Genomic DNA, 17,045 nt, shown 5'->3' on the forward strand with positions numbered 1-17,045 from the left:
AAAATGACATGGATTATGGAAGCAAGGCACCAACGGAACTTTACAATTCAGTTATATTTACAGCAGTGCAGGATTCAGACCTTCCACAGTAACTTCACATGTGTACTAAATAAGACTGTAGCTCTGAGAGGCACAGAAAAAGCATTTGTTAAGTTCTAGTCAAAGTCTCTGCATCAAAAGGGAAACCATGTACCACTGCAGATGATCATTTTTGCTCTAAAGCATTTTTATAGTTTTTCGTGTGAGAACTCCAGACTTAAGAGTTTCACACATCCATCTAATTTGTATGTCAAAAAGCTAGGTATAAGTCAATTAAAATCCATAAAAAATTTAGATTATAAAGTGACAAAAGGCAACTCTTTAAGATCCACATCAAATCTTTGAACCAGGGCACTAATAAAACAAAAAGAATATAACTAGCTGCATTCCACAAATGTACAAGACCAAGAATTTATTTTCTTCCTTGGTTCATACTCTATGGAACTGGTTTCTACACGCCATCGTCAGACACTCACCCTTTTATTAAATTAAAACTAAAGCAACTGCTGTGAATAGACAGTTACATATTAAGAGATGAATACTGCACTGGCAATATACACCCAAATAATACATTCATAGTTCTTCTGGGCAGATAGATACCCCTAACAGAAGCTTGGTACTTACACAGCTACTGCAGTAGGGTCCTTGTCTACGCTTGAAGCTCTGAGCAGTTCCTCACTTGCGCTAAATTCTTTTGTGTTGAAGTAAGAACCACAGGATCAAAAATTGAAGGAAAGCATTGTTTTCTTCAGGACCCGCACAAAGCAAGCTCAAGAAATCCCCCACAGAAAGTCTATGGTTCTCAGCTGCAGCACAGGACTACCAAACTAGAACAAGTTTTCATTTGAAAAGCACTTATATCAAAAAACAAAATTCAGAGCAGTTTTAAAACCTCTAACTAAAAACACTCCCCAACTGCTTTTCCAAACACAGTACATTTACCTAAACTCCAACACTAAGGAAGTTCTTTGAGACTAGCTCTGAGGAAGAATTTTTTTTACGAGGGTAGTGAAACACTGGAAGAGGCTGCCCAGAGAGATAGTGGATGCCCCATTCCTAGAAACATTCAAGGTCAGACTGGATGGGACACTGATCGACCTGATCCACTTGAAGATGCCCCTGCTCATTTCAGGGGGTTGGACTAGGTGACTTCTCTAGGATGATCTATCTAGCTTTGAAGTGTTAAAGCTGTGGCCAGTTTCACAAATCCTTATCTTCACATCCAGTAACTGCCAGCAAGATGCCAGTAACACAAGGCTACTTCATCCCAAGGGAGAAGGAAGAGGATCAGTGGGCTATAGCTGAAATTCATCCCAAGACCATGCAGAAATAACTGGAACGACATAAAATAATTCCATAGGGGACTACAGGCTGTCTTAATTAAGACCTCTCCAAACTTCTATATATAAATTACCTGGCAAACATCTTCATTTTTCAAACAGGCACTACTGGGAATCTGACAGCTTTCCTAATCTATTCCAGTTCCTGTTCTTAAAAGTTGACTCAACTAACTAAATGAATGTTTGCTGCGGTTTAAGCCCACAGACTTTCATCTCCAGCAGGTGAGACTACAGTTTAATCTTTTCTTTCCAGCTATCTTTTGTGTACTGAGAGAACATTATCAAAAGAAATCTCCCTTCAGCCTCCTCTAAAAAAATAAAAAAAAGATCATCCAAAGTGCTTCCAGTGTTCCCTTAAAGCACATTTTCTAGACCTCTGACCATTCTCCTTTGCTACAACTATTCTACTCCCAGTGCAACACCAAAACTAGGTGCTGTACTTCAGCTCATTAGCATGCCAAGAAGTGAGAAGGCTAACTTCATGTATTTTACATGACATTGCTGTAAATACATCCAGTAAAAGATTTGCTAGTTCTCCAACATCAGTTGACTTGTGGCCATCATGCAAACATCTAACCACAAATTCTCTCTGCAGATCTACCTTCTCTGTTACCCCCCACCCTGTTATCTGCACAGCCAAATCTTACTGAAGACTAAGAGACAACATCTGCCCCTCTTATATTTCATCCTACTTAGGTACCGCTGCTTTGTCAAGATCATTTTGAAACACACACTCTTTAGTCATTGGAGCACCTCTGACCGAGTGCAATTTGCAAGTCTAGAAATTTTACTCAGATCAGCTGCAAAAAAACTTATTTCTACACTAAAGAAAACTTTGCAGAACTCCCCTGACCCACCCTTCTAGTCTGAGCACGAGTCCTGACTAACTTCAAAGGAACATATATTTTATAATGGCTGCAGATCCTTCTTAGACAAACAAAAGTCTGATTTTCTGCCAGAATATATGAAATAGCTAACACTGTGAAAGTGAGCACTGACAATATAAAGATATTTCATTTGTAAGATCAGATATACTGGGTCAGATCAAGGCATTGCCTAATCCACTTTTGTGTCATCGAGAGCAGAGCAGCCATAAGCAAACACCCAAAAGAATAACATCCAAGCAACTAACAAGAGGCATGCATACAGATATACACCTTAAATTATATATACACATATGGCCTCCATTTTAAGCACATTCGGTAACTTTACCTAACAATAAATTACATAGTTCTCCAGCACGGCATCTTGTTGTCCATATCCAACAACAGTTTAAGGGAACAAAGAGCTCTCAGCTGCATAAAGCCAAAAAAATGAAAATGATGCAGTGACAGAATTCCTTGAGGAAAAAAATCAACAGTATTCCATAAAAGTAGACATTTGAAGTTTTTAGTGGATGATGTATTTTTAAACAAGCACTTTCATGCCACATCGACTCAATTTACCAGCATGTTCCATGGCTGATCTCCTTTCAGGAGAAGTTTCATTTATGTGGTCTACATATTCCTTTCTTCAAAGAACAGCATTGGGATGGGTCATTGTGTAAGAATCTGAAGAGCACAATATTTTTTACAAGGGCAGTTTTGAACAACTTCTGGAGGTTTTCAGCTATTTATCCTAGTAGCACAGAAGAATATTTTTTCCTTAATGCTATGCCAAGTTGAAGCAAAAGTGATTCATAACTGCCTACTTTCCTGCATTTCACAGAAGAAAATACACTCTTGAACTTACAGTAGCAGCACTAACTCTCAAGTCAGACTTCCCAGCTTCCATTACGTCACTATTGTTCCACTCCATTTTTCACAACATTTGAAGAGTGACACACTATATAGTCTACCTCAGGACATCCAAAGAGGTACATTCTACAAAGGAGAACATTTCATATAGAATTTACAAATCTGGCAGAATGCTAGAATTATTGCATTAGCTCTTTGTATTTTCATTTACAAATGGGGGAAAGGTAATTTGAGGCGGTTATATATTTAACACTTAATGACTTACTTTCTACCTAAGCACAAAAACAAGTAATACATCTGCCAGAGCCAATTCCACACACAGAATAATTCCATATATTAGGGCTAAAGAAGTTGTAAGAAATAACAGTGGTCAAATAATGACTACCTAACTTGCTGTTTCCTCAGTATGAGTAGGTTTCATTTTAATACAGACAGAACGAGAAATCAAAGTTAAACAGCACAAGAGATGTCCAGAGAAATTTAAGTGATTTCAACAACCATCTCTTCAGGAGTACAGGAACATCTTCTCTCTTTAGTGTCAGATGAAAGCTAATTATTCCTCTTCATATGCAGACAAATTCCCTATACCTTTATTAACTAGTTTTCCTGACAAAATCCTGGATATTAAGTGAATTTTTAGAAATACTTGCCTTTGTTCTCTACTATACTCAGAAATAACAGGTCTTTCAAATACATTACAGTCATAAAAAAATTGCACCTACAGTCTCAAAGCAAAACTATAATATCAAAAAGTCCTCAGCGTCAACACTTTGTTCTCTTCATAAATGTCCTGCATCAGTTCCACAATTTAATGGACTACTGATATATTTTCCATACACTTCTTCCTCATAATTCCCAGAAAAATATTTAGCATAGTAGCATACCAGTCAGAGATGCCACCCCTAGCAGCCTTGGTTTTGAGTTTTTTTCCCCTGCAAGAATTACTATCTCCCTTCACAGAGACTTAAGGCACACCTGCAAAGACTAGGTGAGTCTGGCTCACCTCTGCAGGTGAACCCATACACCAGCAAATCCCAGTGCACTATGACTTTCAGACTTCACTGGAAGCAGAGCAGCACACAAGAATGCTGGGAGAGGTGACAGCACCACAGTACAGAAGACACTGGATTACAGAGTAAGTGTGAATAGCCACAATAAGCAAGTTAAAGCCTACATCTCACCAGTCTTCCCAGATACTCAAACAAGAATACCATGAGCATGTAAGGATAAACTTTTGTGCTCATACATTTAGAGCAGTCTGTAAAAGATTTAAGGCAGAAGCTTTAAAGCAAAGCCTTCACACATGGTCTAGGTTTAAATTCCAAATCTCAGAAATCTAGATGATCTCCTCCCCTCCACATTTCTGGTAGTGCATATGGGTGTGCCTTGCTACACTCAAACACACGTAAAGAGTACCAGAGTAAATGGAGTTGCTAGAGGACAATTTGTCATGATTTCTCTCAGCTGGAGCCTACTGAGATTTTGAACTGGTCTGCCAGGAACTCCTTTCCAATTTCAGTTGCTCTTCATTTAAAAGAAAAAAAGGATAAAGTTAACAAAAAAACCCCAGAGTGTTCAAATAAACTAAAAACACCTAAAAGGCATATGTAGATACCACATGTTCTAAACTAACTCTAGAAGAAATTTATGTTTTAATTATGCCATCAGGTAAGAATAAAATTAGGCTTTCACCAGATATTTTGAAATGCAGTCAGTGTCACTGTCTCAATGAGCATTTCTGAAGTATCATAATTATTAAAAGTTAGGGACACAGCATAAACATTTCTGCACTACTCCCTTTTAGAGTCAGCCTACTATAATAAAAATTTACAGTCAATCATGAACTGCTCAAATATTACCATTGAAAAAATAAACCAGTCTATTAAAAAAAAAAAATAATCCACAGGCTATTGCATAAATCCAAGGCATTGACACCAAACAGAAAATGTTGCTTGTTGCCTCATGAATATCTGTACCTGTCTCCAAAATCCCACAGGCATTTCAAACGTGCCACTTGGGAAAACAGCAGTCATTCCTCTGCTGTCACAGATCCCAGCAACGCCCTTGTCAGCTTCCATGGACACTGAAACTCAGTAACTACTTGAAGAGAAGCTTCAGTCCATTGAAGTTGAGTCTATCATGAAACAGAAGAGACTTGGAGATTTGGTAGCATTCATTACCCTAACAAGATCTTCCATTAAGCCAACTAAGTTTCTAAAAGACATTCCAATCAAATGACATTGGGAGAATTTGCAGGTCAACATTATTACTCAGACATGTAAAGAGTCCATCAAACATACTCAACTGCCATCCCATGTCACTTGCATAATAAGAACCCATACACAATCCCAAACCAGCTCATGCCCGTCGCACTGATCAAGGAAGAGGCCAGCTCAAGCTGAGCTCAATCTAAAAATGCCAGTACCCTCCCTTATGGGAGTTGAAATTAAAGCTCTGCCTGCCCTCTCATTGACCAGCTCTGAAGTTTGGGTCCACAATTTCTGGAATAGTAAAGTTCACCCCCTTGGCACAAACCTCATGCTTTTGTCTCCAGTACATTCAGTAGCTGATCCACCAGAAGACAAACCCAGACAACAGAAAAATCACCCAGCCTTCCATGGGCCTTTAAAGCATTTCCCCAACACTCAAATCAACTCTGCGATCCGTGTTGGTTAGTACAATGTGTAATACAAAATTAACAATTTCGGCAAACCTATTCCCAAGTCTCTAAAACTCAAATTTGATTAGTAATGTTTCTCTATTCTCTGAAGAACACAGAAAAAAATGTCAACTTGCAACTACTGTTCTGCATGACACTATACATACCCATGGTTCCCAAGGCAGTACACACAATCATGAGTAAGACTGAAAGATTAGAAGTGAAATGGTCAACAGATATGATCTTCTCAAGGACAACACTATTTTCCGCTTCTTTAGGTTTCAACTGAGCAATTGTTATAAATAAAGAAAAAACATTCCAAAAGCCTTACATCTACTCACCTGCAAAGAGGATGCCTTGCCAGAAAGCTTTTATTCTCTAAGCAAGGCGCAAAACATTCTTTCTGATTCTGATACTGAATCTCACAGATGTGCGGAAATTAACTTATGGCTATGGGCTTCATTCATGGGGATAAATATCTGCACCAAATGATTCTTATTTACTTGGCCAACAATCAAATATTCTGTTTATTTAGGCTGATGCATTTGTGCCCCCTGCCTCTCTCCAGGAAACCCACTCATACAGGTCAATTCATTGTGCTACTTTTTTTAAATAGATACTTAAAACAAACTAAGCAGATGAGATGAGGTGCAAATGGCATTATATGTTCTACTTAACTGTTTACAGCAGGGTGCAATTCAAGAAAACAGATTGGCACTATCAACTGTGACTAAATAGTTTTCCTCTTTCTACACTGCAAGAAAAATCAAATTCTTCCTTGCAGCAACAGTCACAGTTTATCTTTCTGTAAAACATATTCTTGGCCTGTCTGAAAACTAAACAATTGCCTGCATTCCTGGCAAAAGATATTACTTTGAACTACAAGGCTTGTAGCCGACAAGAATTATATTCCTACTAAAAAAGTCAGGAGAGATGATGTGGCTGTAAGACGTCTGCCTTGGTTGGAAAAATTCAGCTGCTACTTCCCTTCTGGTTACAACTTCAGAGCCAACACCCAACTTTTCTCCTTCTAAGTGCTCTGACCCAAAAGACTGCCAACTTTTGCCACTACACACAAACACTTCCTCATGTGCAGACAGCAGCACAGTGCGGGGACAATATTTTTAAGCCCCATACACCCTCCACAGCATTACTTATACAGTGGTAGCAATGAGAAACATCTTCCCTTTTCATTTAGATCCTAACAAGAGATCTACTGATCATCTACTGTCAGGCACTTGGACTACTAATACGTTTCTTCAAATCTGCCCAACTGCCTGAAGAGACACATCGAGCAACGTAACTGTAACCACTACACATTCCTGTGATATGTCATCTTTAAGAGACACTTTTCAGACATAAAAATACTTTCAACATGGCTACACTGATCATTATACCCTAAAAAGCAAGAGACACTCAGCCCTATTCAGACCTATTACAAAGCTATAAAGCTGTATTTTTCTCAGCTGTAAGTTCTTACATGCAAGCTGAAGTGAATTTCCTGTGGCAGGCACCAAGGCCCCCTGCAGCCCCACAGCGTTATTCCTTCAAGTAAACTGACTCCATATTAACCACACAGAAACCTGGCAAATCATCAAGAAATTAATCCGCATGGAAGATACCTGGCAACCCACTTTCATTCAGTCAACTGACTAGTCAAGTGCCTGTGCAGGAAGCACTGATACACATTTAAATGTCCCTTCCTCAGCTGATGAGGCTAAGCCAGGATCCGCTGCTATGGAGAAGCAGCAATGCTTCTGGCAAGGACTGGAGCCATCCCTTCAGAAGGAGCTGTTGCTGCATGGTTTTTGCTAAAAAAAAAAAACCAAAAAAAAAAAAAGCCCTCGGTGCTTGACATTGACAACCTATCTTACCATTTTCCTTTCTTCCATTATAAGACAGACTAGGTGAGAACACAAACGGCCTTAAATGCTTAGATCTACTTCCCGTCTGCAAGAGATAAAAGTACAGAGTGAACTGCTTTGCTTTATTTCCTTTTCCAAACAACAGACAAGTCATCTGTGGCAAGAGCACCTAATGAAAAGATTCTTTGATAGCACTGATCATACAAGAAAAATCACTGTCCACTTCTTTTAGAGGCACAGCAGTATGACTTCTGGGCATTCATGCTTTTGACAATTCTCAGAGATATATAGCATGCTTTCAGTACGGTCTCCAACATGTATTTCTCTTGAAATACCATCATCTCACCTCTTCTACTGCCCTGACAAAACATCACACAGCAGCACTGTTAGAAAATATAGGATTGGGTCAAACATGCACTGTTCTCATGGACTACACCTAAATAACTGACCCTCTCCCTATGGAATGGTAAGCTAGCACCTACAGGGGCAGGAGGGATTCTGAAGATTTGGTTAAAGTAAATAGTTGTTATCCAAATCCAGTTTGCAAAGCTTCAGGTAGAGATTAATTTTAGGCTTCTGCCTGATGAGATAGAGCAGCACTGACCAGGAACAGTTGTCTGAGCGTGACTATGATGCTGAAGCCATTTCTCACAGACCTGTATTTTGCTACCTCATCTCACACCTTTCTCACCTCAAGACCAGACTGCTACAATGCACTCCAACGGTTACACTTTAAATCAATTCAAAAATATAAAGTGGCATTATGTCTCCAAACTTACACCTCCCCCAGTGGCAGTATACAGCACTTTGGCAACAATCCCCATAAGATGAGAAGTGACAAGGGGGTTCCTGGTTTCGCATCTGAAGAGAGGGGGTCTGACCCATCGAGCACGCTATGGGTTTGAGCCTTTATCACTGAGGGAGTACTTCTTCTTGTAAAAGCTGTAATTAGCATTTATTTTCAACATGCGTAAATAAAAGTGTACCTACTTGTGCAGCTTACTGAAAAAAGTTCTGAAAAGACAAATTTTTGGATTTCACATGGACTTGGGTCAGAGAAAAAAGTGGAGAGCTGTTCTGCGAGGCATTCAGACTTTCAATAATCTCCTTTCCCTAGTTGCTTGACTTCAAAAGTTTTATTTGTCTTTCAGGGCTGCACCGGGCTGATGCTCGTTAAATTCAGAAAGCAGCCAAGTAACTGCACCAGCCATATAGCTACTGCAGGAGACAGCCACTTTAGCACTTCCCACACTAGTTATGGGTGACTAAAAGTCCTCAGAATAAAGTTAAATTTTTTTAACAAAATCAAAAGGGAGAGAACTCCAGAAAAATGTTCAAGACTTAAGTCTTCCATAGAAATTTCTGGAAACTCAAAGGCAACAGACTTCTCAGTTTAAAATGGGACTCAAAGGCATTTAAAATAAAAATATTCCAACAGCTTGAATCAAAAGGCTCCAAGTGTTCTCCAACCACCTTGCACATTATTAGCTCACGCAGTCAAATAACTAAGGGGTTTAGCATTAATTCATTTCAGAAAATGCTAGAGCTGGTCACAGCACAAAGCTTTAACTGCAAGCTTTTTGAGATATAGATACCCTATAGGCTTTCAAGATCTTCCTTACGTCACCCATCCATCCACTTTGAGGGAGAGCATGGGGTGAGGGAACATCAACAGCCCATATTCCAGAGATTTGTATCATTATGAAGACCTGTAGTGAGTAAACTTGACACCAATATTGGAAAAATCCTTTATGTTCTAACTAAAATACCTCTTAAAGATAGAATACATGAAAATTAAAGAACTCTTTTGGGGCAGTAGAGGGAAACCCTTCAGTCTGTGGGGTGGTTTCAGCAATATATGTCAAAGAACTGCTACTTTCTTTACGTCCCCTCCACTACTTTGCGATACCTATAAGACCCTATTAAGTTAACAGACAAAGTGATACAACTTCCAGAGCCAGGACTCATACAGGCAAGGAATATACTCCATAAGCCATATGGGTTTCCACAGATGTGTTAACAGGTGAACAAGATGGTTACAATATTGCTAAGAAACACAAAAGGTGAATCAAGTGCTAATACAACAGGGGATCACCTACAAGAAACAGTGTAGAGAAGAGGAAATGCGCAGAACAGAGATGGAATGAAAAGAAAAAGGTTTGGGATAATCTTCAGTATGTCTTAAAAGAAAAAAAAAGAAAAAACAAAACAAAAACAAAATACAAAAATAAGACATGGAGGACACAGAACAATAATTAGTCAAACTATCATCTGATAGGTTCCACTGGCAGGCCTCGCTTTTTTAATTAGTTATTTTTCTGCTCAACTACCTAATGGCATGAATAAAGAGCAAATAGTTTGGCAGCATTAGAATTAAGTACAGCAGACAGTTGTTCTATTCCTTTTCAGTCTGCAAGGCACGACTTTGGGACACTATAGCACGAAACATTTTTCACTCCCGCACACGTGTTCATTAGCTGACCCCATTGGTGCAATTTTTTCCAGTCTAGGCATGAGGAAAGCTGTTCACCCAGCAGCAGTCAGAAAGCTGGACAGGGCTAGGATCAGCCACGGCCAGACACATACTGCTCAGCAGGCTTCTGGAAGGGAGTGATCTTCCTCTCTCCAGCAAGGAAAGCAGGATGGGCGGCTTTCAGTTTCAGAAACCAATTAGGCAGAAACTGCTATCAAAGCAATAGAGAGGGCCCTACCCTAACTGGGTTGAGAAACACCAGGTGGTATTATCTCGATCATTTCGCCTGTTTCAACAACCCCACTCATTCCTTCTCCCCGAAGGGGCCCAGGGTGCTCTTTTCCAAGGCTCTTCCCACACACCTACCTGGACATCACACGGTATTAAACTCAACTGTCACCTAGACACCACAGGCTACCTAAAAAGCAGTCACTTTTATGTACTGGCTTGTGGAATAGCGACTAAGAGTGCAACAAACTCACAAATTTTATTCCTTCATGAACCACTTTTAAACAGCCATCATGCTCAAATGCCAGCAGCAGTACCACGAGTGAACAGTACACAGCAATATAGGTTTACCAAGCTATTGTGCTTTCAGGAGATTTTACAGTACAAAAAACCCCCAGTGAATCTAAGAAGAAAAGAAAAACAACAAAGCCCAAGTTTGGCACCACTGTAACATTCTTCCACAGACTCCAAAATGAATTATTACAAGATTGTCCTTTAGATTTTGCAACAGAGAGTATGTGTTCAACATCAGAACTAGCTAAAGCAAATAAAATTGCCTCCCTCACCCTCCAAGTTGACAAATTCTGCAGAACCAATTACAGAGCCATGACAGTCACACATGGAGCAAAAAACTCTCATGGCAAGTGTTAGCCAAGACATTATTTACTGCAGACCATCAAGATAATTGGCTACAGTTATAATAAGTACTGCTGTCTACAAGGACTTGGTGTTACTTGAAACACTTATTTTCCAGAAGTTCAGGGAAGGAAAAAAAAAAATCAATTCTACAGTCATTAGACGAAAATTCTTAAACTGCAAACTTTGAGACTTCTATTTTTATACAGATATTTTTGGTTATGTGTTGAATGACTACCCCTTATATTTCAGGATTATTTTTATCCCATTTGAAAAACAAGGAAGTAATGCAAGAGCAACTAGGTGAAGAACAAAAGAAAGCTTCCAGCTCATATCTCTTCTCACACTACATCAAGCAGGTTGATAGTATCAGCAAGTGGAGAACTGCAAGTTCAGCTCCCTCCTTTTGAGGGATAGGCTCAACACAAGGAACACACACACTTTTTTTTTTGTTCTTGTAAAGCCTACAAACCAGCACCACTGACCCGCACAAAGAATACCCTATTTGAGAACGACTTCAATGTAAAAATCCATATGGTGGATTCTCTATAAATAGAGAAATAAAAATAGTCAGATTTCAGAAGGTGGATGTATTGTTTGAAAGAGATACATGAAGGCCATAGGGTTCCTACTGTTGTGGGGATGTTAAAACCTTTGTAACACCCCTTACAGGGCAATGAGAGCAGTACACATGAGAAGTCATCTTTCCCAACAGTCAAAGGACAAGCAGCTGTTGGTAATCTCCCATCCTTCCTTTTAAGGCTCATGCTTTCTTACCAACTTCTGAGAATGAAGTTTCATAATCTAATAAATTACACAGCAAAGAGATGAAAAATCCTTGCTCACCCTTTCTCCCCCATATACCTTGGGGAGAAGGGCCACCACAGCACGGTTCTAGTACTGCTCCTCCCAGGTAACACAAGGAACAGTGAACCCTCCTCTAGTATTTTATCAATCCCTTTCTCATCCCTTGAATCCATCCTTCCTAGGTAACTGTTGTAGCGCTCAGCCAGGACAAGCAATAGCTGCAGAGACACCAGAGCAGGAGTGACTTCATCATTTGATTTCAGTGCTCCTCCCGTCTTACAAATAAAAGCAAAAAGGCTGACAATAAACAAGTCAGGTTCTACTCCCTGGAAAAGGCCCACACCAAGACAGAGGTTCTAAAGATGTCCAAGAGACTCAGAAGATACCAGTCTATCAATTTTTACCTATTTCACGAGGACTCTTTTGTCCCAGCTTTAACTCAAAGGGGCTCAGAACACAACTGAGTATCTGTAGATATATAGATATATATAAAAAAAAGAGCAGACCAAACTCTCTGTTCACCACACAAGCACTCAATATCTGTCAATAGATACCTTGCTACATCATGTTACCAAGACTCCTGTTAAACCAGCAAAGGACCACCTTTGCTGACACCTTGGAATTTTTCTCACTTAAAAAGAAAAAAAAAAAAGAAAAAAAAAAGAAAAAAAAAAGAAAAAAGTTAACTTTCCAGGCTGTCTTACATGGATGGATTAACTGAAAATAGAAACTGCATTTCCCACAGAGTCCTTGAGTGTGGTTCTGTTGCTTTGTTCTGACATTTTTTTCCAGACAGCAGAAGGACCAGGAGCACATGACTAGAGCGACTGGGGGGGTTATCACAAGTGCATGCGCTTTATGCTACGGCCTTTGTTTCTCCCTCAGTGTTATACACTTGGGATTGAATCATATTTGCAAACTTGTAAGTCTGCATCAGTTAGCACCCTCTTCACAGGCAAACATCTGTGTAGTCTCTGACCTCAAATAAACGGGAAAGAAGCATCAATGACCTTTCAAGAATCAAACTGTAGTGCCTGAATAAGACAAATTTAGTTGCTGACCATGACAGGTTGAGGTCTCGCTTGCCACCTGCAGAAATACTGATCAACAAGACCTGCTTTCCATTCCACAGGCATATAAAGTAAAGCAATAAATTAAAATGGAGTCACCAATGTTTTTTCCCGGTACAAATCAATAGTCCTTAATAAATGCTACTGCTGGACCGGATCAAACATATGCTCTCATGCTGCTAATATGGGTTAACTGCACCCATGTTTTCTGAAGCGCTGCTGGCACACTGATCATGCAGATACAAGGTGGACTATAGGCCCCTGAGCCAAATGCTCTCTTCAAAGCCTCAACCGAAGTGGAAGACATTTCAGTGCAGAAAAATATCAAGATTTCTGATCTGTCAAAAAGCTCACAGTCTCAAAGCCCTTTGGCATGAAATGCATAAACTACGTGATAGATGCAGGCATGCTCCCACAGAGCCATGTCAGGTGTGGCTGTGCACGAGTATCAAATAGATCAATCGAATGGCAATGCATATCGAGCATTCCCGGTCCCATAAAGATGTCACCCTGCATTTCCGCAAGAAAAAGGAAAGTATCTCTGAAAACTACACTGTTCATATGAATCCGGAAGAACAATTCAGTCGTTAATGTGAACATATTCAAATCCGGAATTAAGAAATTCCCTATGATAAGCACATAGCCGATCTTTAGCGGCTCAGAACAGGGCCTTTTTGTATTCACAACGTACATTTGTTCCGATGTAATACATATTTTCAATTCACATACACCAGCTAACCCACCAGCTAAAATATGAAGGATGGGCACACACTAAGGACAATTTCTGACATGCCTGTGCAGAATAAAGCACAGGCCTCATTATTAAAAATATTCATCTGATCAGAAATTTGGAGAAGGAACGCCGAGCTTGACATGTGAGCCAATAGACTAGTTATTTCAAAATAACCATCTTCTCATCCCTTCTATTGAGTATTTTACCAGAGCCTGGAGGATATTAGAGACACCTTTTGTAAGATCCCCTCCCCCTCCTTTTTTTTTTTTTCTTTTATGGGCTGGACTAAAAGGTGCTCACACCCGATCTACGGGTGCATGGAAAAACCTTCCATGCTCTCTCCCCTTCAAAGCCAAGAGAGCTTAAAAAAAAAAAAAAAGCGCAGATAATGAACGTGAATGTCACGGTCATACCTGTGTGCCCGCAATTCGTTTCCTCCTTTCGAGGGAGGAGGAAGGGGGTGAGGGGGGGAATAAAAAGGAAATACAGGCTACGGAGCTCCCAATCCGTTTCACAAAGGGGGTAAAAAAATGGCTTTTTAACGAGCCAGAGGCCGCTGGCAGCGACCAGGAGCTAAGGACGAAGACAAACCCACCGGGATTTTCCGTCCAGCAGGCCCCGCACGGAGCGGCGGCGTGCGCCTATTCAAGGTTAATGGGGGGGGAAGGGGAGAGAAAGGAGCCGCCGAGGCCGGGGCTGGGGCCGGGCTCCCTTCGCCGCTCCCCGCCCGGGCGAAGGGCGGGGGGAGCCCCCGCGGCCCTCACCGCCCGATCCGAGGGGGGCAGGATACTCACGGCTGACTTTCATGCTGCCGAAGGCCGAGGGCTGCTGCACCGGCTTGCAGCTCTCCGCGAAGGAGGTGGTCCTGGGCCGCCCGGACATGGTCTCCCCCGCTCTGCCCCGACGGCGATCACCTCTCTCCTCTTCCTGCCTTCGCCCTCCGCCTCGCCCCGGCGGGCCCGCCTGCCGCTCCCTCGGTCGCTCAGCTGCAGGAGACGGGCGGGACGCGCCACATGAAACGCCGGGACCCCCCCCCTCCCCCCCCCCGGGGAACCCCCCTCCCCTCTCGGTCTCTGTCGCCCGGCGGCTGCTGCTTCTTCTCCTGCCTCCTCCTGCTCCTCCTCGCGCCGCCCGCTCCTCACACGACCATCCTTCCCGGCCGCGCCGGTGGGTCCGAGAGCCGCCTCCCCCCGGCGCCGCTCCCGAGCGAGGTGGGTTCGCTGGGCCTCGCTGCCCCCACCCCGGGCGCCAGTCACATGGGGCGGAGGCTCGCGGCCCGGCTCCTCCGATCCCGCCGCCGCGCTTCTCTCCTTTTATTTTATCTCTTTCCTTTTTTTTCCGTTTTTCTTTTTCTTCCTCCTCTTCCCTCCCCCGTCCCCGCTCCTCTCCTTCCCCCTTGCCTCTGAGGGAGGCGGCAGGCAACGGGACTATTTTTTCTCCCCCGGCGGAGGGATCTCGAGGGTACCGCCGAGCGGAGGCGATGAGGCTACTGCTCGCAATAGGATCCGGCGGCGGCGGCGGGATCCGCGGCGCGCGGAGGGGGGTGAGGCGGTCCGGGCGGCCTCGCTGCTCGCTGACGCTGCTGCTCAGTGCGGCGCTGAGGCGGCGGTGGCTCCGGTGGCCACGCTGCTCATTGCGCCCGCACGGGCACCTGGCGGCGGCTCAGGCTGGGCACGCTGCACTGCGGATGGCGACCGGCGGCGGCGACACAGGCCATGACGGCGGCGGCTTCCCTGCTCGTTTTTCAGCCCGGCTTCAGAGCGCTGGCGGCGGCGGTTGCTGCTGCTGCGGCTGCTGCTGCTTCCCGAGGCGCCCAAGGGACGTAGGACTCGCGCGCCCGGCTGAAGCCTCCCGCCGGGCCCCCCTCCCCGTTCCTGCCGATCGGTCCCTTTGTCCCCGCTGCTGCCTCCGCTGCGTGCCGGGCTCCCGCCGCTGCGCTCTGTGCGTGCGCCAAAGCCGCGCAGCCGCCCGTGGCTGCCGCCGCCCCACGCTGCGGAACGGCCGTAAGTGCCGTCTGTGAATACCCGGCCGAGCAGCCCCGGCGCGCCCGCGAGCCCCGGCCCGAGGCCCGCACGGAAACGCCCGAGCCCGCTCGGGACCAATGGCGGGGCCGTTACGGGAGTGCCCGTAACGGGTCGTGACCAATCACGGCGCCGCCGCGGGCGCGGCCAATACTCCCCGAAGCGAGGCGGACAGCCAATGAGAGCGCGCCGCCGCCGCCCTAGCAGCGCGGCCGGGCGGCCAATGGCAGGGCGGGCTCCCTTCCGGCTATCGCAGGGCCAACCCGAGCGGGGCCGGGGCAGGGCAGCCAATCAGCGACCGCGATGGCTCCGTCACACGGCTCTGGGACGGCTCCGAGCCGCAGCCCGGGGCGGAGCGCGGCCGCGGGCTACCATTGGCTCCCGCGGCGGAGCGCGGCGATTGGCTTGCGGCGATGAGGCCGCCCGCCGCGGGCCAATGGCGGTGCGCGCGGGCGCGGCCGCTCCCGCCGGGGCACGGCCGCTCACCTCTGCGGGGGCCGGGGCAGCGCCGCGCATGCGCGACTGGCAGCGCGAGCGGACACCGCCCCTCGGGCGCGACCTCGCGGGCGGACCGGCCCGCCGGGAGCGCGCCTGGGGTAGCGCGAAGGGAGCCCCAGAGCGGCGGGAGTTGTGCCTAGAATCCGTCAGGCACCGAGGCGCCGCGGTCCTACTTCGTCGAGCTGTGAAAGACAATGGTGCTGATGCGCACGGGGCTGTCACAGAATCACAGGATGCCTTGGGTTGGACCATCCAGTTCCAGCCCCGCTCCATGGGCAGGGACACTTTCCACAAGACCACGTCGCTCCAAGCCTCATCCAACCTGGCCTTGAACACTTCCAGGGACGGGGCATCCACACCTGCTTTGGGCGACCTGTTCTAGTGCCTCACCACCCTCACAGTAAATTTCTTCCTAAGATCTAAACTAAACCTACTCGCTTTCAGTTTGAAGCCATTCCCCCTTGTCCTGTTGCTATACGCCCTTGTAAGCAGTCCCTCTCCATGTTTCTTGCAGGATCCCGTGTCACTGTTAGGCCTGTGGTGTGACTGGGGGGGAACAGCCATGGACATGGCTCATGAATTGATGGCAACCCCTGGATTCTGCAGAAACTGTGCCGAATGGGAGAAAGGAGATCGAGGCTCTCTTAGAAAGTTCTCCCAATTCAGCTGTTAACAGCGAAACCTCCTCACAGCAAACACAGTTTGTATTGGAGCCACTAAACACCTTCATGGCCAGGTCTCGCCGCCACCGTGGGTAGATTGAGCTTGGCCCTGGCCAGAGTTCCAGGCATGCCAAGTTCCAGGTTCTGGAAGACCTTGTACTTCTTCAGGGCTTCTCTGAAGCCCTGGGGGGCACCCATTCTCAGCCCTGGCAAAGCAGGCGCTGGAGAACTGCTGCATGCTGTGACCTCAGTAAAATTACTCAGCAGACCTCAGCAAA

The 17,045-nt window shown here is 44.8% G+C and overlaps 1 protein-coding gene across 2 annotated transcripts in view; it reads right to left on the reverse strand.

Annotated features, from left to right (window-relative positions):
* The window catches only part of GSK3B (glycogen synthase kinase 3 beta), a 154,238-nt gene extending 138,643 nt beyond the window's left edge, over window positions 1-15,595 (reverse strand). The window contains exon 1 of one of the 2 annotated variants that reach the window (XM_027681239.1): window positions 14,381-15,595. In XM_027681239.1, the coding sequence (XP_027537040.1) occupies window positions 14,381-14,468 (88 nt within the window). In that variant the 5' untranslated portion in view covers window positions 14,469-15,595. The remainder of the gene's footprint in view (window positions 1-14,380) is intronic. The other variant, XM_027681238.1, reaches the window with a different exon arrangement.
* Window positions 15,596-17,045: the final 1,450 nt, after the last annotated feature.

The sequence above is a fragment of the Neopelma chrysocephalum genome, unplaced genomic scaffold, assembly GCF_003984885.1.
Source record: "Neopelma chrysocephalum unplaced genomic scaffold, ASM398488v2 Primary Assembly neopelma1_60, whole genome shotgun sequence".
Lineage (NCBI taxonomy): Eukaryota > Metazoa > Chordata > Aves > Passeriformes > Pipridae > Neopelma > Neopelma chrysocephalum.